At 43.1% G+C, this 19,010-nt stretch overlaps 1 protein-coding gene across 1 annotated transcript in view; it reads right to left on the bottom strand.

Moving 5' to 3' along the window:
* The window catches only part of AATK (apoptosis associated tyrosine kinase), an 82,325-nt gene extending 63,882 nt beyond the window's left edge, over positions 1-18,443 (bottom strand). The window contains exons 1-4 of the mRNA XM_066586672.1: positions 18,275-18,443; positions 12,822-12,963; positions 7,525-7,604; positions 7,099-7,217 (exon numbers count right to left, since the gene is read on the bottom strand). Coding sequence (XP_066442769.1) covers positions 7,099-7,217; positions 7,525-7,604; positions 12,822-12,963; positions 18,275-18,346 — 413 coding nt within the window. The 5' untranslated portion in view covers positions 18,347-18,443. The remainder of the gene's footprint in view (positions 1-7,098; positions 7,218-7,524; positions 7,605-12,821; positions 12,964-18,274) is intronic.
* Positions 18,444-19,010: the final 567 nt, after the last annotated feature.

Below are 19,010 nucleotides of genomic sequence, written 5' to 3'. Positions count from 1 at the left end.
CAGTGCATTGTTAGTGTTAGACTGTGAATGCACTATATCTCTTCTTTGATTGGCCGGAACTGCTCACGTGATCAGCACTGGCCAATCAGAGAGCAGTGCACAGTGTGCATTAGGTAGCAAGAACATTTCTGCAGCTATCTTGAACAGCAGAAAATGAGGCCAGAACTGGTGGACTGGTGGCAGAGAACAACTGCAGACAATATACCCCCTCCTCTTCCCGCAGGATCGCTCGAAGCCTTTCTCTATCATTACATTCGTTTCTTACTCCTTTATATTTTTTGGAAAGTTGTTGACAACTAATTTGGCCAGTTGAGGTTGTCCTCCACCTTTTCAAGTGTCATAAACTGCAAACCCTTCTGCAGTGGTTCTTCCTCCCTACCAGATCCCTACATATTTAAGCAGCTTAAACAATCAGTAATCCAGGGGACCTGGAATGTAATGGCAGCCATATTGGTTGTCACTCAACTTACCTAGAAAAAGATTTTTACATTTCAATAATCCAAAGTAGGCTTATTAGATCTCCTGACGGGTGTTTTTAGTAAATTCTTGTACATCTTATGAAATAACAATTCTAGCGCAAGTTTCTTAAAACTCCATGTTGTGCAGTTCTTCTTCATTCTCAGCAGCAGGCATCCCTACAAAGTCTGACACTCATTGGACAATGTTAGTGTATAGGGACACAACCTGCTGACAAAGGGAATGCCCAGTTGTTAATTTTTTAATCTATTTCCAGGAGGAATAACAGAGGAACAATACTGTGCAAAGTGCTCCAAAAGATGCTCCTGGATTGTCACTTTATGAGGAGAGCTGACCGATCCTCTTTAACAAAAGTGAATGATGTACAGTTGTTTTTATTATGGTGTGAAGAAACTGCGGTGTCGATAGCATTCCCACGACGCAACCTGCAGCTGTTCACCATTCAGACCATTATTTGCCAAACTCTTGCTCTGATTTGCACAGATCTACAAAAAATGTGGACTTTTGTCATCAATTGCGCCTTCTATTAAATGTGGTCCCCTTATCCGTAAGCCAGTGCAGAGAGTAGCCACGAAGAGCATGTCTGTCCAGAGCGCCGCCATGCCCGTGAGTTACATGGCTGCCAGGATCCTTCGCACACTTACTCATGGAAAGCGTGACCCCGAGTAGCACATACCTGGCTGACTGACTCATGTGTTCTCAGTGAATCGTGCCGGGCGATGTGTCTCGGATACACGGCGTGCTCTACGTGCTCCAATCACACGCCATCGGCCCATTACCATGAAAACACATTACGAACAGGCATGCACCGTATTACCCATCATGGCCTGGTAGTGGCACTCTATCTATCCAGTCTCTGATTGAACTGTCTTAGAATAGGAACAGAGCCTAGAACTGCCCCTTAGTGGCGCCTTATTTTTTGCCTTATGGACTAAGCCATTTTCATCATCACATTTGTAAGAGTTGCGACTTGTTGACGTGGCTGTATGAGGGCTTGTTTTGTTTTTTTTTGACAATTATCTTTTAATGCCCCGCCTGTTGGGTACATATAGTGTGCTGTAGAACTTTTATTAGATTTGTTTTGGAGGTGGGGCGGGATTAAAAACCCCAAAGGTATTCCAATCCACTGTCTGACCTCTGAAGACATTATGATTTAAGGCTGTACAGCTCCGATGTTGGAAGACGTCCATCAGGGTTCTCTTACTGTATATTGCCAGCCTCTCTGCTGTCAGAGCCTATCCAACGTGTCACCTCATGCAGTACTGGCTTTAGCCAGCAGATAGTGCTGTTGTATAACGGCAAAAAAAGAGTAAGCCCCCTAGGAAAACCAGGATATAAATTGAATTGGAAAGGGTTAAGGGTGCTCAACATTCTGTAAAAATAATCTGATAACTTTCTTTGATTACTGCAATACCAAGTTTATATAGGTTTTTTCATTTTTTACTCTTGTAGCACAATTACATATTTTAAAGAAAAACAATTGAATGTGCATCGCTGCTTTCTAACACCATTAACATTTTCACTTTTCCGTCAGCGGAGCTCTGTGGGGGCCGTAGGTTTGTTGTGGGTTTTATTGGTACCATTTTGAGGTGCATGTGTCTTTTGGATTACTTTTTATTATGTTTATGGGGAGATGAACAAAAGAAAAAAGCAGAAATTCCCAATATGGGTTGCGTTTTCAAAAGTTCTTTTGGTATTTTATCCATTTAAGGGTTTTTACCCAATAGCATTTTTTTAGCGCTGCGATATCGCTGCATTTTTTTCAATGGGACTTTTTAATGTTAAAATCGCATCGCACAAAAATCGCAAAAGCACAAAAACTCAGCGATATCGCAGCGTTAAAAAAACGCTAGTGGGTAAAACCCCACAAAGGTTTTTATTGTGAGGAAAAATGTGTTGTTTTCTTTTAAACTGGATTTTTTTCTTTAAATTAGGGCTCACACCCACTTGCGTTTTTTTTAATACTGCGATATCGCTACATTTTTTAAACGCGATTGTCAATGGGACTTTCTAATGTTAAAACACATCACAAGTTTTTGCTTTGCAATTTTTTTGTGATGCATTTTTAACATTCGAAAGTCCCATTGACAATAGCGTGAAAAAAAGTAACAAAATCGCATGAAAAAAACGCAAGTGGGTGTGAGCCCTTAAGCTTTATTGAACTTTTTTGACGCTATTTTTTAGTTTCTTAAGGCGACTTGAAGATGCGATCATTTGATTGTTAGGATAGTACACTGCATTAAGGATAGTACACTGCATTAAGGATAGTACACTGCATTAAGGATAGTACACTGCATTAGACGGGATGAATGTCGGGCAAACGATGCCCAACTCTCGCCCCCGCATACACTTGCTACGGTGCTGTTGTACGGGAGCTAATATCGCTGACTCACTCACAGAGCAGCCAGCAGGGGGCAGCGGGGAGGCTGCAGGAGACTTCTCTCCTCGCGCTCCCCTGTCCCTCTCCATTGACATAACACATATCGTATATCTGGACTTCTCTAAGGCCTCATGTCCACTTGAAAAATACAATCCGTGCAGAATCTGCCGCGCATTTCCACAGCGGATTCCGCGGGGATTTGCTTTAACTGGTATTTTTTTGCATGCAGATATTTGCACACATTGCTATCAATGTGATAGCAATGTTGCCGATCCGCGCGGAATCCGCGGCCGAATGGAGCATGCCACGTCTTTTCTTCCACGCGTAAAAAACGCAATTCTTTTAAAATGCCATCCGCGGGTGCAAAAATCAATTCAATAGACCGCGGATGGCCAATAATTCCCTATGGGAAAAATCCGCTGCGGAATCCGCAATTCCATTTAGTTAGTGAACATGAGGCCTTAAGCATTTGATACCGTGCCGCATAACAGGCTGATATATAAAATGAGGCAGCTCGGTCTGGGGGAAAACGTGTGTAATTGGGTAAAGAATTGGCTCAATGATAGAAAGCAGAGGGTGGTAATAAATGGTTTGTACTCTGATTGGGCCACAGTCGCTAGCGGGGTGCCACAGGGTTCAGTGTTAGGCCCCACTCTGTTTAATATATTTATCAACAACCTGATAGAGGGGCTGCACAGTAATATATCAATATTTGCAGAAGACACAAAATTATACAATATAATTAATGCACCGGAGGACAATGTGCAGCTACAAACAGACCTAGATAAGCTGGGGGCTTGGGCAGAAAAATGGCAAATGAAGTTCAATGTTGATAAATGTAAGGTTCTGCACATGGGCAGGAGAAACGGATGTCACCAATATACACTTAATGGGGCACTGCTAGGGAAATGTGATATGGAAAAGGATCTGGGGGTATTAGTGGATAATAGACTAAACTGGAGTAACCAATGCCAGTCAGCTGCTGCAAAGGCAAATAAAGTCTTGGGGTGCATTAAAAGAGGTATAGGGGCGAGGGACGAGAACATTATCCTTCCACTTTATAAGGAGCTTGTCAAGCACATGGAATACTGCGTACAGTTCTGGTCACCGGTGCTCAGGAAAGATGTCACAGTGCTGGAGGGGGTTCAAAGAATGGCAACTAAACTAATACATGGAATAAAGGGACTGGAATACCCAGAGAGGCACCAAAACTGGGATTATTCACCCTGGAAAAAAGACGGCTACGGGGGGATCAAATAACTATGTATAAATACATGAGGGGACAATACAAGGATCTCTCCCATCATCTGTTTACACCCAGGACCACGACGGTAACAAGAGGACATCCGCTACGATTAGAGGAAAGTAGGTTTCATCACCAACATAGAAGGGGATTCTTTACTGTAAGAGCAGTTAGACTGTGGAACTCTCTGCCTGAGGACGTAGTGATGGCAAAATCCATAGAGGAGTTTAAAAGGGGACTTGATGTCTTTCTGCAGCAGAAGGATATTACAGGATATAAATCTTAGGTTAATTGTTAATCCAGGTATACAGGCAGGTAGGAACTATTAGGGGTTGATCCAGGGAACAGTCTGATTGCCATTAGGGAGTCGGGAAGGAATTTTTTCCCCAAAAGGGCTAATTGGCTTCTGCTCTTCGGGTTTTTTGCCTTCCTCTGGATCAACAACACAGGAGGATAAACAGGCTGGACTAGATGGACATTGTCTTCATTCAGCCTTACAAACTATGTTACTATGTCACAGCGGCCGTTCAATACTGAACAGCCACTATTTACACTGAACGATCAGCTCATCATCCAGGATGTTATGCAGCATAAATAATGGACGATGAGCTGATTGCTGATTGTTCAGTGTGAATAGCAGCCAGTACTGAACGGCCGCTATGTTATATCAATTAAGAGAGGGGCAGGGGAGCGCGAGGAGAGAAATCTCCTGCAGCCGCCCTGCTGTGAGCCAGCAATACTAGCTCCTGTGCTAGCAGCACAAGAGCGAGTATGTGCAGGGACAAGTGTCGGGAATCGTTTTCCCGACATTCGTCCCGACTAAATGGGCCTTTACTTATGTAGTGTGTTCTCTTAAGCCTATTAGACTCTGCAGGAGGTGGGGTTTAATAGGCTGATTTACATGGCAGACATGGAGGCCTTTTCAGACTTCCGGCTGGCATGGGAACCCATTGGTATCTTGCAATCACACTGCGGGGTGCTGATGGGTAACAGAAGTCGCCCCTTCCCCTGTCATCTGCTTACAAGCTGCAGTTGCTATTAATGGTGGCATTTAATTGGTTAAACTGCCAGGATCTGAGGCTTCTCCACTACTGATGGTTAGAGCAGGATCCTGGCTGTCAGTAATCAGCAAATCCATCGCCTTAAAAGGATGAATGTGCAGGTTTAAAGCCCATTAGTGAGGTCAGGAAAAAGGCGTACTGGCCGTAACTAAGAAGGTTCCAACCTCTAACAAAAATATACTTGACTACTCACGCAAGAGCTAGGTTGTGTTTTATTAGGCTTCTACCACAGACGGCATGACTTTAATGTAATCATAAATTAGCTATCATGTGGATTTCAAAGCCACGTATATTATTCTGTATGGTACCATGCATTGCCATCACATAGGATGCTATTGTTAGCGGTCAGAAAACCCTGTACAAGATCCCTTTAATTGAAGGCATCTGCAGGATTTCCACCCACTATCATAGAATCATAGAATGGTAGAGTTGGAAGGGACATCCAGGGTCATCAGGTCCAACCCCCTGCTCAATGCAGGATCAATAAATCATCCCAGACAGATGTCTGTCCAGCCTTTGTTTGAACACTTCCGTTGAAGGAGAACTCACCACCTCCTGTGGTAACCTGTTCCACTCATTGATCACCTTCACTGTCTAATATTTAATCTGTGTCTCCTCCCTTTCAGTTACATCCCATTGCTTCTAGTCTATCCTTGTGCAGATGAGAATAGGGCTGATCCCTCTGCACTGTGACTGCCCTTCAGATATTTGTAGACCGCTATTAAGTCTCCTCCAGCCTTCTCTTCTGCAAGCTAAACAGTCCCAGATTCTTTAACCGTTCGTCATAGGACATGATTTCCAGACCGCTCACCATCTTAGTAACTCTTTTCTGAACTTGCTACAGTTTGTCTATGTGTTTTTTAAAGTGGGGTGCCCAGAACTGGACACAGTATTCCAGATGAGGTCTGACTAAGGAAGAGTAGAGGGGGATAATGACCTCACGTGATCTAGACTCTATGCTTCTCTTAATACATCCCAGAATTGTGTTTGCCTTTGTGTCTGCTGCATCACATTGCTGACTCATGTTCAGTCTATGATCTATTAGTATACCCAAGTCTTTTTCACATGTGCTGCTGCTTAGCCTAATTCCTCCCATTCAGTATGTGCTTTTTTTTATTTTCTTTGCCCAGATGTAGGACTTTGCATTTCTCCTTGTTAAATACCATTCTGTTAGTCGCTGCCCACTGTGCAAGCTTTTCTAGATCTTTTTGAATACTCTCTCTTCCCTAGTGTTAGCCATCCCTCATAGCTTTGTGTCATCGGCAAATTTGATCAGTTTTCCCTCAATTCCCTCCACCAGATCATTTATAACAATGTTGACCAACACTGGGTTTAGGACAGAGCCTTCTGGTACCCCACTTGATACATTCTTCCACTTGGATGTGCAGCCATTTATGACCACTCTTTGAGTATGATCACTCAGCCAGTTGTGAATCCACCTAACCCTTGCCTTGTCAATCACATATTTGGTCATTTTTTCAATGACCGCAGCTGAAATATAGGAAGCTGTCTGCAGGGTGATCCCACTGTAAAGCTGCTGGCCTTGTGCCGGCCAATGACAAAAGTTTATTGGCTCTGCAGGGTCAAATGCGTCTTCTTTGACTTGACCCAGCACATCTATTATGTTATAACCCCAAACAACCAGTGACCACAGTGTTTCCTCCATATCACAGAGAGAATTCAGGCAGCTCTACAGAAAACCACTTCTCATATCTCAGTTTCCTGGAGCTGTACTAATGTGAAATATAGGAGAGAGCATCTCGAAAGTCATACTTACTAATATTTGCATCACAAATCGAGAATACTCCCATACCTTTAGCATTACCAAGTCCCTTTGTGGTACAGTGCATGGGGCAGTCCCATAAAATAAAAACTGTTGGCAAGTATGGGGTTTGCGTGTGGTGACTGGAGCTTAGTAAGCAGAAGTCTTGAATTACCTGAAGGGTTGTGTCTCTTCTAGAAACAGTATTTGCTCCTGAACGCTGGCGCTGACTTTAAGTTCCTTCACCACGACCTGAGTACTGGAGAGACCAGAATTCACCTCCCCAAGCAGCACCTGCAGGACCCCAAAATAATACATTACTACTGTAGCCGTTAGGTTGGCAATATTACATAAATTGCACAAACAGTAACCAAATGGATTCTGACTTTAATGTTGCAAAATGCAATCAATCATCTTCTTGGTTGCTGTGAGCATTATTTACACATATCTGAGTGAAGATGATGACGATCATTATTATTAATAAAGATATTACAGTGGTTTATAGAAAGAACAGCAAACAATTCCTATAAAAACAGAAAACGTAACTGCACCTTGTGTAATAACCTAAAGCAACCTGCAGATGGCAGCAGAGTATGCTCACCTTGCCAAACCATCCATTCCCAATCTCCTTCAGGTACAACAAGCTCTGTCGTCCCAGGTCTGTAGATTTAAGAAGTTGCACTGAAAAAAAGCAATAGAATAAAAGAAGAGAAAATCATTAAAACATAAAACAGTCCAGAGTGATCAGCCGGCAAGGACATGATGACAAGCGTAGCAGAGCTGAGGTTGTAATGACAAGGGACTTCAGACAGCTGTCAGGTCTGCTACATCAGTAGTCTCACTCATGGACATATGTATTTACAGTAGCACTAATGTAACAGACACTCCTATTCCTTTTTTTACACTCCACCCTGAAGGTTACTGAGGACCTAATATATCTCACAGCTGAGTATTTGTTACAGTTGTATCTAGTCTAGACATTCTCCTATTAACCCTTTCCAATCCACTGTCTGACGTCTAAAGACATTCTGATTGAAGGCTGTGCAGCTCCAATGTCGGAAGGCGTCCAGCAGGGTATTCTTACTGTATATTGCTGGCCACTCTGTTGTCTGAGGTCTCTCCAGCATGTCCCATACGACCGTCCTGGCTCTAGCCAGCAGATGGCGCCATTGTATAATGGCAGAAAGAGAAAGCCCCCTAGGAAACCCTGAATCCAAAACTGGATTGCAAAGGGTTAACTAAACAGCCGGGACTCCAGACTGCTCCACTTCACCTGCACTCATACATTGTAACACACTAACAAGGCGAGGGAGAGATGTGTTAGGGCTTATTCACACGGCTGACTTGCCTACGTGCATTTTTCACAGCAAACTGCGATCCTCACGTGTGTTTCACGTGCGTTGGGATCGCAAGTTTCTTCCATGGATTTCAACAGGAAACATCACATCCCACGTAGTGCACGTGCCATGCGATGGCTCTCAAGGTCCCCATTTCAAGGGAACGCCCAAAGATAGAACCTGCTGTGAGTTTACTTTTACCTGCAGCAATGCTGCGAGGAAAAAAAATCCCTCGTGTGGATTACTGCATTCAAAAGAATAGATTTCATATCCGTGCGAGTTTTGTGCCCATCGTATTGCACAAAGTTCGCACAAGAATCTTGTGTGTGTAAATAAGCCCTCAGGCTGCTTTCACCCCTGCGTTGGGGTCAGTTCTGGGTTTCCATCTACGGTATTTGCTCAGTTTTTGGAGAAACTTCCATTTGCTTCCATTCCATCAGATTTCCGGTCTTTTGGACAGTAGCAGTCTGAAGCATTATTTTTCCATCCAAAAAACGGACACCTGATGGAACGGAAGCCTTTCTGTTTACTTTCCATATTTTCTTAAACCCCAATTGAAATCAATGGAGAAAAATGTGTTTTTTCCCGTTTTTTATTTCACTTTTTCTCCTCCAAAAATGGAGCAGCGAGATGTTAACCCTGAACTGGCCCTCAGTCGGTCTCATTCATGTGTTTAGCTTACAGAGAATTGTCTAGCCTACATACGACTGTAGCAAGCCCTCAGCTGTCAGACATATTACATCTTTATTTCAGCCTTTGAGTGTCGCAATTCACTGACAACAAGCAGAAAGGCAACAAGACATGTTCATTTACACGCGCCAAAAAAAGTGCTGATGCTCCCAGCCATTGAAATGGCTAATTAGTCTAATACATTCTAGATTTTTCCTGTGCAATTCCGCCGTGTTTCACGCGTTTCTGTGCACATATTTGCGCACCTCCATTGTCTTCTATGGGGACTTTTGGTGTGCAACTGCGCAAGGAAATAGAGCATGCTGTGTTTTTTTAACGCAACGGAATTGCGCAGGAAAGTACACTTATGTGAACCCACTGAAATCAAATTGCTCTATTCACTGCATATTGCGTGCAAATTTTGCATGCGCAAATACGCCTGTGAAGCCGGCCCTAGACATTGTGCCGCACTTACTACGGAGCTGTTATATGGTCACTGTTGGTACTTGAGCACTAAGGTATTGTGGGGCCCTGCCACTCAGCCATGCAGGGTACGGCGGTGGCGACATTGTATAGCGTTGTCTTATAGGAAACTGTATGGAAGTGTTACGTGGACACCATAGAACGCTGTGAATTCCAACACTATATGGTGCTTATACCTAGTCACTGCTTGTAATGTATAGTGGGTGCCAATGGATGGCATTGCAGATGGCATCATCCAGCAGAATGAATAGAAAAGCTTCATCAGACGTAAAACAAAAACATATTGTGGGCTCTTATCATGCCAATCACCCTACAGATGGCGACACAATGTCCCTGACTTCAATACGTGACATTTTAACTCCCTCCATGCTCCCACGGTGTCCTGCCCACCATCCTGCCCTAGAATTCCAGGGGTACATTCCAATCTGTGCCAGGAACAAACAGAGGCATTGTGCATTGGCCTGGCACAGGCCGGCACTCCTTCTTCAGATGCCGGACACTGGGGCCATTCTGGATGACATCAGGGTAAGTATGGAGGGGCCGGAGCCGTGTGTAAGAGCTCCTTTGTGTGCGAGAGCTCTGTTCTTTAGAGCAGTTTGTTCTGCTTCTCTTGCCTCGGCCCCCTTATCCTGCAGCCTCCAAATATGATATAATTCTATTAATTCCTTGCTAGGATTCCAGTCCCACTCAGAGGAGTAGAGGAAAGTTACCAGCATTGTCAGCGCTGAGCCCTCCGTGTACAGGGAAGATGGTGCTACAACGGGCCTCGCCCTGTACTCATGCCCCCGACCATTCCAGCTACCCACATAATAAACCGCACTTTCACTCAAAGACTGTCCTGAGCGTAGCGGTCGGTAGACATCGGCGCGGTCTGCGGAGGATCTGTTACTGGCAGGGCTAGGTGATGGTTTCCTTAAATGCCACCTCTATGTGGTAGTAACGGTCCCTTTACAGGAGCCATTATTGTTCATAAAAGGTGAAGGATAATGGTTCAGTGTAAACGCAGCCAGCAATCCAACGATAAATTGTTCGCTTTTCGTTCATCATTCATTTTCTGCAGGCATAAAAACCATTGTCAGCTCGTTTATTGTTCCATTTGAATACCGCGCGTTCAGACGCTCTCAGTCACTTATACAGAGAATGTCAACGACTGAACGACTGAACAAGCAGCAATGTATCTGCCGTATAAACAGGCTGCACGAGTGACGGCCAACATAGTTCGTTTCTTCAAATGATAAATGGTTTTGAGTAAACAGACCCTTAGTCTATCTAAGGGCGGTTTTAGACAGGTGCTAGCGCAAATATGCTTGCCACAGTGTGTTTGCGCATGAACGATGTATAGATAATCAGGGTGTTGCGCACGTGTCAGTGCTTGCTACTGTATATTTTGCGCTCGCAGGGCACATCTGATGCTCCCTTTCCATGGAATTGATTGGCTATTGAAGCCTAATGAAGTCCAGATGTCTCCTTTTTCTGCATTTTGCGCAGTGCTCATCCTCACCCTTGCCATAGACTTCTATGGCAGTTTTGCTGCAAAACATGCAAGAAAGCAGAGCAGGCCCTATATTTTTGCGCACTCAAAATGCACTTATGAGCAAACCCATTGAAGTCAATGGGTTCTATTCTCTGTATCTGGCACAAACATACCCGTCTCAAGGAGCCCTAAAGAAGGTATTAATGGCAAAAGAAGTGCTCTGCAGAGTCTGAGCGTGGATCAGGCAGACAATATGGCTGTTCCATTAGAGTGTAGGCGGGCAGTTAACAAGACCTGCCCATCTACTTGATATGGAAGACCATAGACTTGGTCTTATACCTAAGACAAACATATTTCAGATGATAGCTACTGCATCCTCTCGGACCAACTGACATGGGGCTCGCTCACACGGGCGTAGTTGTGTTGCGTATTACGCATGCAATTATTGCGCAGTGAATGGATTTCAATGGGTTCGTTCCCATGAGTGCATTTTTTCATGCGATGTTCGATCGTATGAAAAGGTCTGCGGCATGTCCTATTCCGGTGCCACAATAGGTGATTGAAGTGAATGAGCCCATAATCATTCACCTTAGCCAAACACCTTTGGTGCAGCTTACATCAGGGGAACAATATCTAGCAGGCGACTATCCAACCTCTCTGATCCTGGCCCCATCTGCAATGGATCAATTCTGAATTGGTTCTCTTTGGCTATAATAATGTATCAGAGATCCTCTGAGTTAGATCTACTGCATGTGATCCCTGATCCCTGCTACAACTCATAGACTGACAGAAATACGAACAATAGTTAATCACCAGTAGCTCCCATATTACTAAAGATATTAAAAGAGGTTTACGGGATCAAACAACATAGCTGCTTACTTCCAGAACAGTACCATACCTGCATTGTCTGCTACAGCAGCTCAGCTCCATTGAAGTAAATGAGGTGGAGTTGTAATACCACTCATAACCTGTGTGCAAGTGTGGCACTATTTTAAGGAAAATAAAAAAAATCGGCCATGTTTTTCTAGTCCTGAACTACCACTTTAATACTTTGGGGTAAAGCCAGTCTATTCTCGCAGCGGGATCCGACCCATGCTCCTGCGTGACCACTGCGGCTCACGTGCTCCGGCGTCTTCCCACTCTGCTATGTGCCCAGTGGGCGCATGCGCAGAGCGGACCCGGCGCATCACTAGAGATGTTTCTGTGCGGGCCTCTGTGAGGCTCGCACAGAAATAGGACATGCCGCAATTTGTTTTCCGTGGTCAAATCGCAGCTGTCTGCATAGGATTGCATTACCTAATGCAATCCCAAGGCAGCGGGCACGGGCGGATATTCTGCGGGAAATCCCGCCGTGGAATTTCCGCCCGTGTGCAGGGGGCCATAGACATGCAATAGCTGTTGGCCTGAATCTCAGTATAGGGAGGGTGATAAGCAGCTCACAAACACCACTTATCGAGGAGGAGACTAGGATAGCACAGGGTGATATCTAAACCAGTTCCTACAGATTCTAAGCGCATCCTGTGGAAATTGCATTCTCTAACCTAATTTCAATTATTGGAAAAGATGAAGGCAAAGATTCAATAATGTAGCCCGGACTTTTCCAATAGCTCTTGTCTTTACATCAGTGTGGAGAAATTGTCCAACAAGAACTCTCAGTAGTGATGGAGAAGGAAAAAACGTATTTGGGTGTAAAAAAAGTTACAACTTCTGACTAGTAGCAGGTCAGCTAGATAAGAAATCATTGCTTTCTTGGCTCTAATAGCTAGGCAAATAAAAACATCACAGTTTCCGTACTCCACCAGGCAGTTACAAAACTAAAAAGCCATAACTAATCTAATCATCACTACTACAACTGTATAATTAATCCAGTAAAATGTCTCATCCCCGAGCCAAGAGGACACTGATGAGGGGTCGATGCAGACCCCATAGCCATACCTGATCTTGCTGGCTGCTTCGACATCGGCACCGAAACTTCTGTAAGAGGAAGGACATAAACTTCTGGTCCATTTTGTGTTGCTGGAGAGCTCTGGATAGAGAATTCTGCGGTGTAGTCTTCTCCGTCCACATTATCAAGCTCCTGCGAACGGCAAGAGACATTTATTAGACAAGAGGTGGGACAAAGTATTGGTCAACACCCTAAACATTAACCTCTTCTTTGACTGAATTGAAAATACAGAGTATCAACCACAGTTATTTTAGTATTTGCATGTGAAGCTCATCCTAAGTTGCTGTTACATTATGAAATATTGTACATCACTAAGTATCATACGACCATAATGGCAATAAAGAAGGATACCAAAAAACGTACAATTCATCTAATCATTTATAGGTTGAAGTTTAAAAAATATGGGAATGCCTTGTTGCTTATATGATTTATTCTCATAAGGTCTCTATTTATGTATTATTCTACTGCCAGGAGGCAGGGTAGACAATTTCTCAGAAAGAAGAACTCTGCCTTCATACAAAAGGCAAGTTCAGCGGTGAGAGCCACAGACCCCATGGTTCAACGGTGAGAGCCACAGACCCCACAGTTCAGCGGTGAGAGCCACAGACCCCACGGTTCAACGGTGAGAGCCACAGACCCCACAGTTCAGCGGTAAGAGCCACAGACCCCACAGTTCAGCGGTGAGAGCCACAGACCCCAGAGTTCAGCGGTAAGAGCCACAGACCCCACAGTTCAGCGGTGAGAGCCACAGACCCCACAGTTCAGCGGTAAGAGCCACAGACCCCACGGTTCAGCGGTGAGAGCCACGGACCCCACGGTTCAGGGGTGAGAGCCACAGACCCCACAGTTCAGGGGTGAGAGCCACAGACCCCACAGTTCAGGGGTGAGAGCCACAGACCCCACGGTTCAGGGGTGAGAGCCACAGACCCCACAGTTCAGCGGTGAAAGCCACAGACCCCACAGTTCAGGGGTGAGAGCCACAGACCCCACAGTTCAGGGGTGAGAGCCACAGACCCCACAGTTCAGCGGTGAAAGCCACAGACCCCACAGTTCAGCGGTGAGAGCCACAGACCCCACGGTTCAGGGGTGAGAGTCACGGACCCCACAGTTCAGTGGTGACAGCCACAGACCCCATGGTTCAGCGGTAAGAGTCACGGGCCCCACAGTTCAGTGGTGACAGCCACAGACCCCATGGTTCAGCGGTAAGAGTCACGGGCCCCACAGTTCAGTGGTGAGAGCCAAAGACCCCACCACTGTGTATTCCTAATAGATCCACCTTCATAGAAGTCAAAGCAGTTTTGGTCATTTGGACAAACCAGACCAGAAGAACTCTAAGACCCAAGTATGTAAAATTGTGTCCTTAACTTTTGAAGTGGAGCTCTTCTCCAAAGCTCAGAAAAGGTAGGAAGCAAATCAATGATATTAGGTGATTATGGCCTGTTCTGGAAGATTTCTGCAAGATGAAACATACGTCTTTGTGTTATTTGATTCCACCTTGGATTTTTTTTCGGTCAACCGCTATGATTTCTCACCAAACATGCCGTGATCATCATATTTCGGTGGCTTTAATCTACATTGACCATCTATAATTGCACTTCACTCTTGTGTTACAATTTATATATATTTTTTCCCATTTATATTATTATTAAAAATATGACAATTATATCAGGGATGCTAATTACTAGAATAAATAGTAATTGTCCATACAAGGTAGGGCTAAAATCCCTTTACTGCTAAAACTAACCACAGACATTAGAGAGCTGTTGGCTGGCTCCTACCTGGAAACATGCATGTTCATTCAACAGAATAGACTAGAGATAAGCAGTCACCAGGCACCCCTTGTCTCTGGGTTTAGAACTGGATGAGGCAGCTGCAATGACTTACATTGCCACAGAAGCAGACATTGTGAGTCCGGCAACACCCACCCCCCACCCCTTCCCTCCGCCTCACCACCGCCAAAGACATTAGCCCCTTTGCGGGTGGAATCTACCAAATTAAGACCCCAACACTACAGTGCAAGCGACTAATGAATGCCATGCTGCAGAGCTCTTTTGTCATTGCAATTGTGGGTATTACTCAACTTTCCTGGATCTCTATATGGAAAATGTGGCTAATGACATCAGAATCTGGAAGCCATCAATATGTCACAGCATAACTAGGCATATTTCGTATTCGAGACTCTAGGAAAGTTAACTAACACCCCCTGTGAATCGGGACCCCCAAATGATGTGACGCTGACGGCAGCTGCCTCCTCTGCCTGCCCTTTGCTTGGATGCTTTGTTTGGAACATCGGAATTTCCTTGCTATAACTGGAGCGTGTGATGGGCGCTTGGGGTAAATGGGGTTAAATCCTGGCCAGCTTGGCCACAGATAAGGAACTGGAGCAACGTTCAGGAGCCATGTAGATATGATTAATTACACATGACTTTCTGTGGCATTGCAGCTGGCACAGGAATTACCCGCGTTCTGGGTAGCGGGAGATGCCAGCTGCTGTTTGTTTACAGAGCAAGGAAACTCCACGCACGCCCCTGGGCACCGCTACACTTCTGGCCATTTCCCCACATAGGAATTTCATATATAAGTCTGTATTTTCTGATCATTTCTTGGTCCTATATAAGTAGGAGTATAACACGGGCGTACAGTCTATGGACGTGTATGTGTGGGCTCCCCACTTTACCCTCCAATGGGCAATTACAACACATTAGCAGTACTACACTAGTAATATATATATAACAAGCATACCAGACAGATAGGACTACGCTCCACTAAACACCAAATATCTCTCTGTTTTCAATGTCCCCAGCCTGCGAGGGTCGTCATAGACTAACATATGTATGTCAGGAGCCATGGAGTCGGTTATATAATACAGACTTCTCTTCGTTTTAACCTTGCGTGCGCTGAACGCCTGCATGGCCGCTACTTACATAATCTTATGTGAGTAAAATGAGAAAGAAACACGTAGAAATGGAGCATAGAAAGGACGATATGTAAAGAGAGGAGATAGAGAGAAAGAGACAGATAAGAGATAGATAGATAGATAGATAGATAGATAGATAGATAGATAGATAGATGAGAGAGTGATAGATATGAGATAGATAGATAGATAGATAGATAGATAGATAGATAGATAAAGAGGATGGATAGATAGATAGATAGATAGATAGATAGATAGATAGATAGATAGATAGATAGATAGATAGATAGATAAAGAGGATGGATAGATAGATAGATAGATAGATAGATAGATAGATAGATAGATAAAGAGGATGGATAGATAGATAGATAGATAGATAAAGAGGATAGATAGATAGATAGATAGATAGATAAAGAGGATAGATAGATAGATAAAGAGGATAGATAGATAAAGAAGATAGATAGATAGATAAAGAGGATAGATAGATAAAGAGGATAGATAGATAAAAAGGATAGATAGATAGATAAAGAGGATAGATAGATAAAGAGGATAGATAGATAAAGAAGATAGATAGATAAAGAAGATAGATAGATAAGATAGATAAAGAGGATAGATAGATAAAGAGGATAGATAGATAGATAGATAGATAGATAGATAGATAGATAGATAGATAGATAGATAAAGAGGATAGATAGATAGATAGATAGATATAGATAAAGAGGATAGATAAAGAGGATAGATAGATAGATAAAGAGGATAGATAGATAAAGAGGATAGATAGATATGAAATGGAGAGATTGAGATAGATAGATATGAGATAAATAGATATGAGATAGAGAGATAGATATGGAGAGATATGAGATAAATAACTATATACACAGATATGAGATAGTTAGCTATATAGCTATATTATATGAGATGGATATGAGATAGATAATGAGATAGATATGAGATAGGGCTCACACCCAATTTTGTAACGCTGCGATATCGCTGCATTTTTTTAAACGCAATTGTCAATGTGACTTTCTAATGTTAAAAACGCATCGCAGGCTTGTGCTTTGTGATTTTTGTGCTTTGTGATTTTTGTGCTTTGTGATTTTTGTGCTTTGTGATTTTTGTGCTTTGTGATTTTTGTGCGATGCGGTTTTGACATTAGAAAGTCATATTGACAATCACGTTATAAAACAGTGCTATCGTGTGAAAAAACGAGCAAGAAAAACAAAAGTGTGCAGGAGCCCATAAAGAGATAGATATGAGATAGAGGGAGAGATGGGTAGATAGATAGATGGATAGATTAGATATGCGATAGATTAGATAGATATGAGATAGATATGCGATAGATAGATAATAGAAATGGAGAGATAAGAGAAAGGCACCGATAGATAGATATGAGATAGATAAATAGATAATGAGATGGATATTGGATAAATAGATAGATAGATATTGAGAGATATGAGATAGAGGGGCAGATAGATATGAGATATATAGATATGAGATAGATAGATAATAGAGATGGAGACATATGAGATAGAGGCACAGATAGATAGATATGAGATAGATAAATAGATAATGAGATGGATAATGGATAAATAGATAGATATGAGATAGAGAGATAGATAGAGAGGAGGTAGATAGATAGATCTCAGCTAGATAAATAAATATGAGATGGATAGATATGATATAGAAAGAAAGGAGATAGACAAACATGAAATAGATAAATAGAGAGATATGAGTTAGATATGAGATAGATAGATATGAGATGGATGGATAGATAGATATGAGATAGATAGATAGATATGAGATAGATGGATATGAGATAGATAGATATGAGATAGATGGATGGATAGATATGAGATAGATAGATATGAGATAGATAGATATGAGATAGATGGATATGAGATAGATGGATATGAGATAGATGGATGGATAGATAGATAGATATGAGATAGATGGATATGAGATAGATAGATATGAGATAGATGGATGGATAGATATGAGATAGATAGATATGAGATAGATAGATATGAGATAGATGGATATGAGATAGATGGATATGAGATAGATGGATATGAGATAGATGGATGGATAGATAGATAGATGGGTGGATAGATAGATGGATGGATAGATAGATATGAGATAGATAGATATGAGATAGATAGATATGAGATAGATAGATATGAGATAGATGGATGGATAGATATGAGATAGATAGATATGAGATAGATAGATATGAGATAGATAGATAGATATGAGATAGATAGATATGAGATAGATGGATGGATAGATGGATATTTGGGCCGGCCTGCAGACCTACAGTTATTCCTGTAAAGTTTTAGTAAGAAAATTATGGGTGAAATGTTCTGGTGATAAATTGCAAAAATCTACAATAAAGAGTCAATAATGGCAGAAACAGTATTCCCTGGCATATTGCTGATGGGAACTAGCACAAGCCTTCCGTCTGAGTGCCAGCGATCCCCGGGCTGGGAGCCTGGGCTGCACACATACACTGACATACGCTCGCACGCCTACCTCTTCATGTCTCCAAGAAAAGCCTTTAATCCCAAAAGCTGCACCGGCTATTAAGTAGGAAAGAGTCAGCATGTCAGAAGTAGGGTGACAGGGACCCAGGGGTGATTGGTGCTGCCATTACACACCCCGGGATTCATCTGGCACAGCCCTGCCAGGGTTCGCCGTCACTGCCTGGCACATTAACAACGCTCAGCTGAGCTTCAAATCAAAATCCAGGGACTGTGCTGGAAATGGGGGGAGGCGAGATCCTCATCACTTTATCTTATATAGCAGTGAAATGCCACTCACTGCCCACTATGTTTGTCAGGGCAACTCCTACCAGCACGTGCCCTCACAATGCCACCATTATCTGTGTGCTCAATGCACTGGCCGATTACACCATCGCAATGGGGGGCGAGGAGTTAATGCCCTACATGCTGCTCCATATAATACTGTATATACACATCACTACAACCCCCAGCATGACCGACCGCTGGACATGACTATAATACACTTCTATTATACTATATATATATACATCACTACAACCCCCAACATGACCGACCGCTGGACATGACTATAATACACTTCTATTATACTATATATATACACACATCACTACAACCCCCAACATGACCGACCGCTGGACATGACTATAATACACTTCTATTATACTATATATATATATACACATCACTACAACCCCCAACATGACCGACCGCTGGACATGACTATAATACACTTCTATTATACTATA

This window comes from Eleutherodactylus coqui, chromosome 13, assembly GCF_035609145.1.
Source record: "Eleutherodactylus coqui strain aEleCoq1 chromosome 13, aEleCoq1.hap1, whole genome shotgun sequence".
Classification (NCBI taxonomy): Eukaryota; Metazoa; Chordata; class Amphibia; order Anura; family Eleutherodactylidae; genus Eleutherodactylus; species Eleutherodactylus coqui.
The sequence above is the reverse complement of the archived record's forward strand: the minus strand, read 5'-3'. Positions and strand labels throughout refer to the sequence as shown.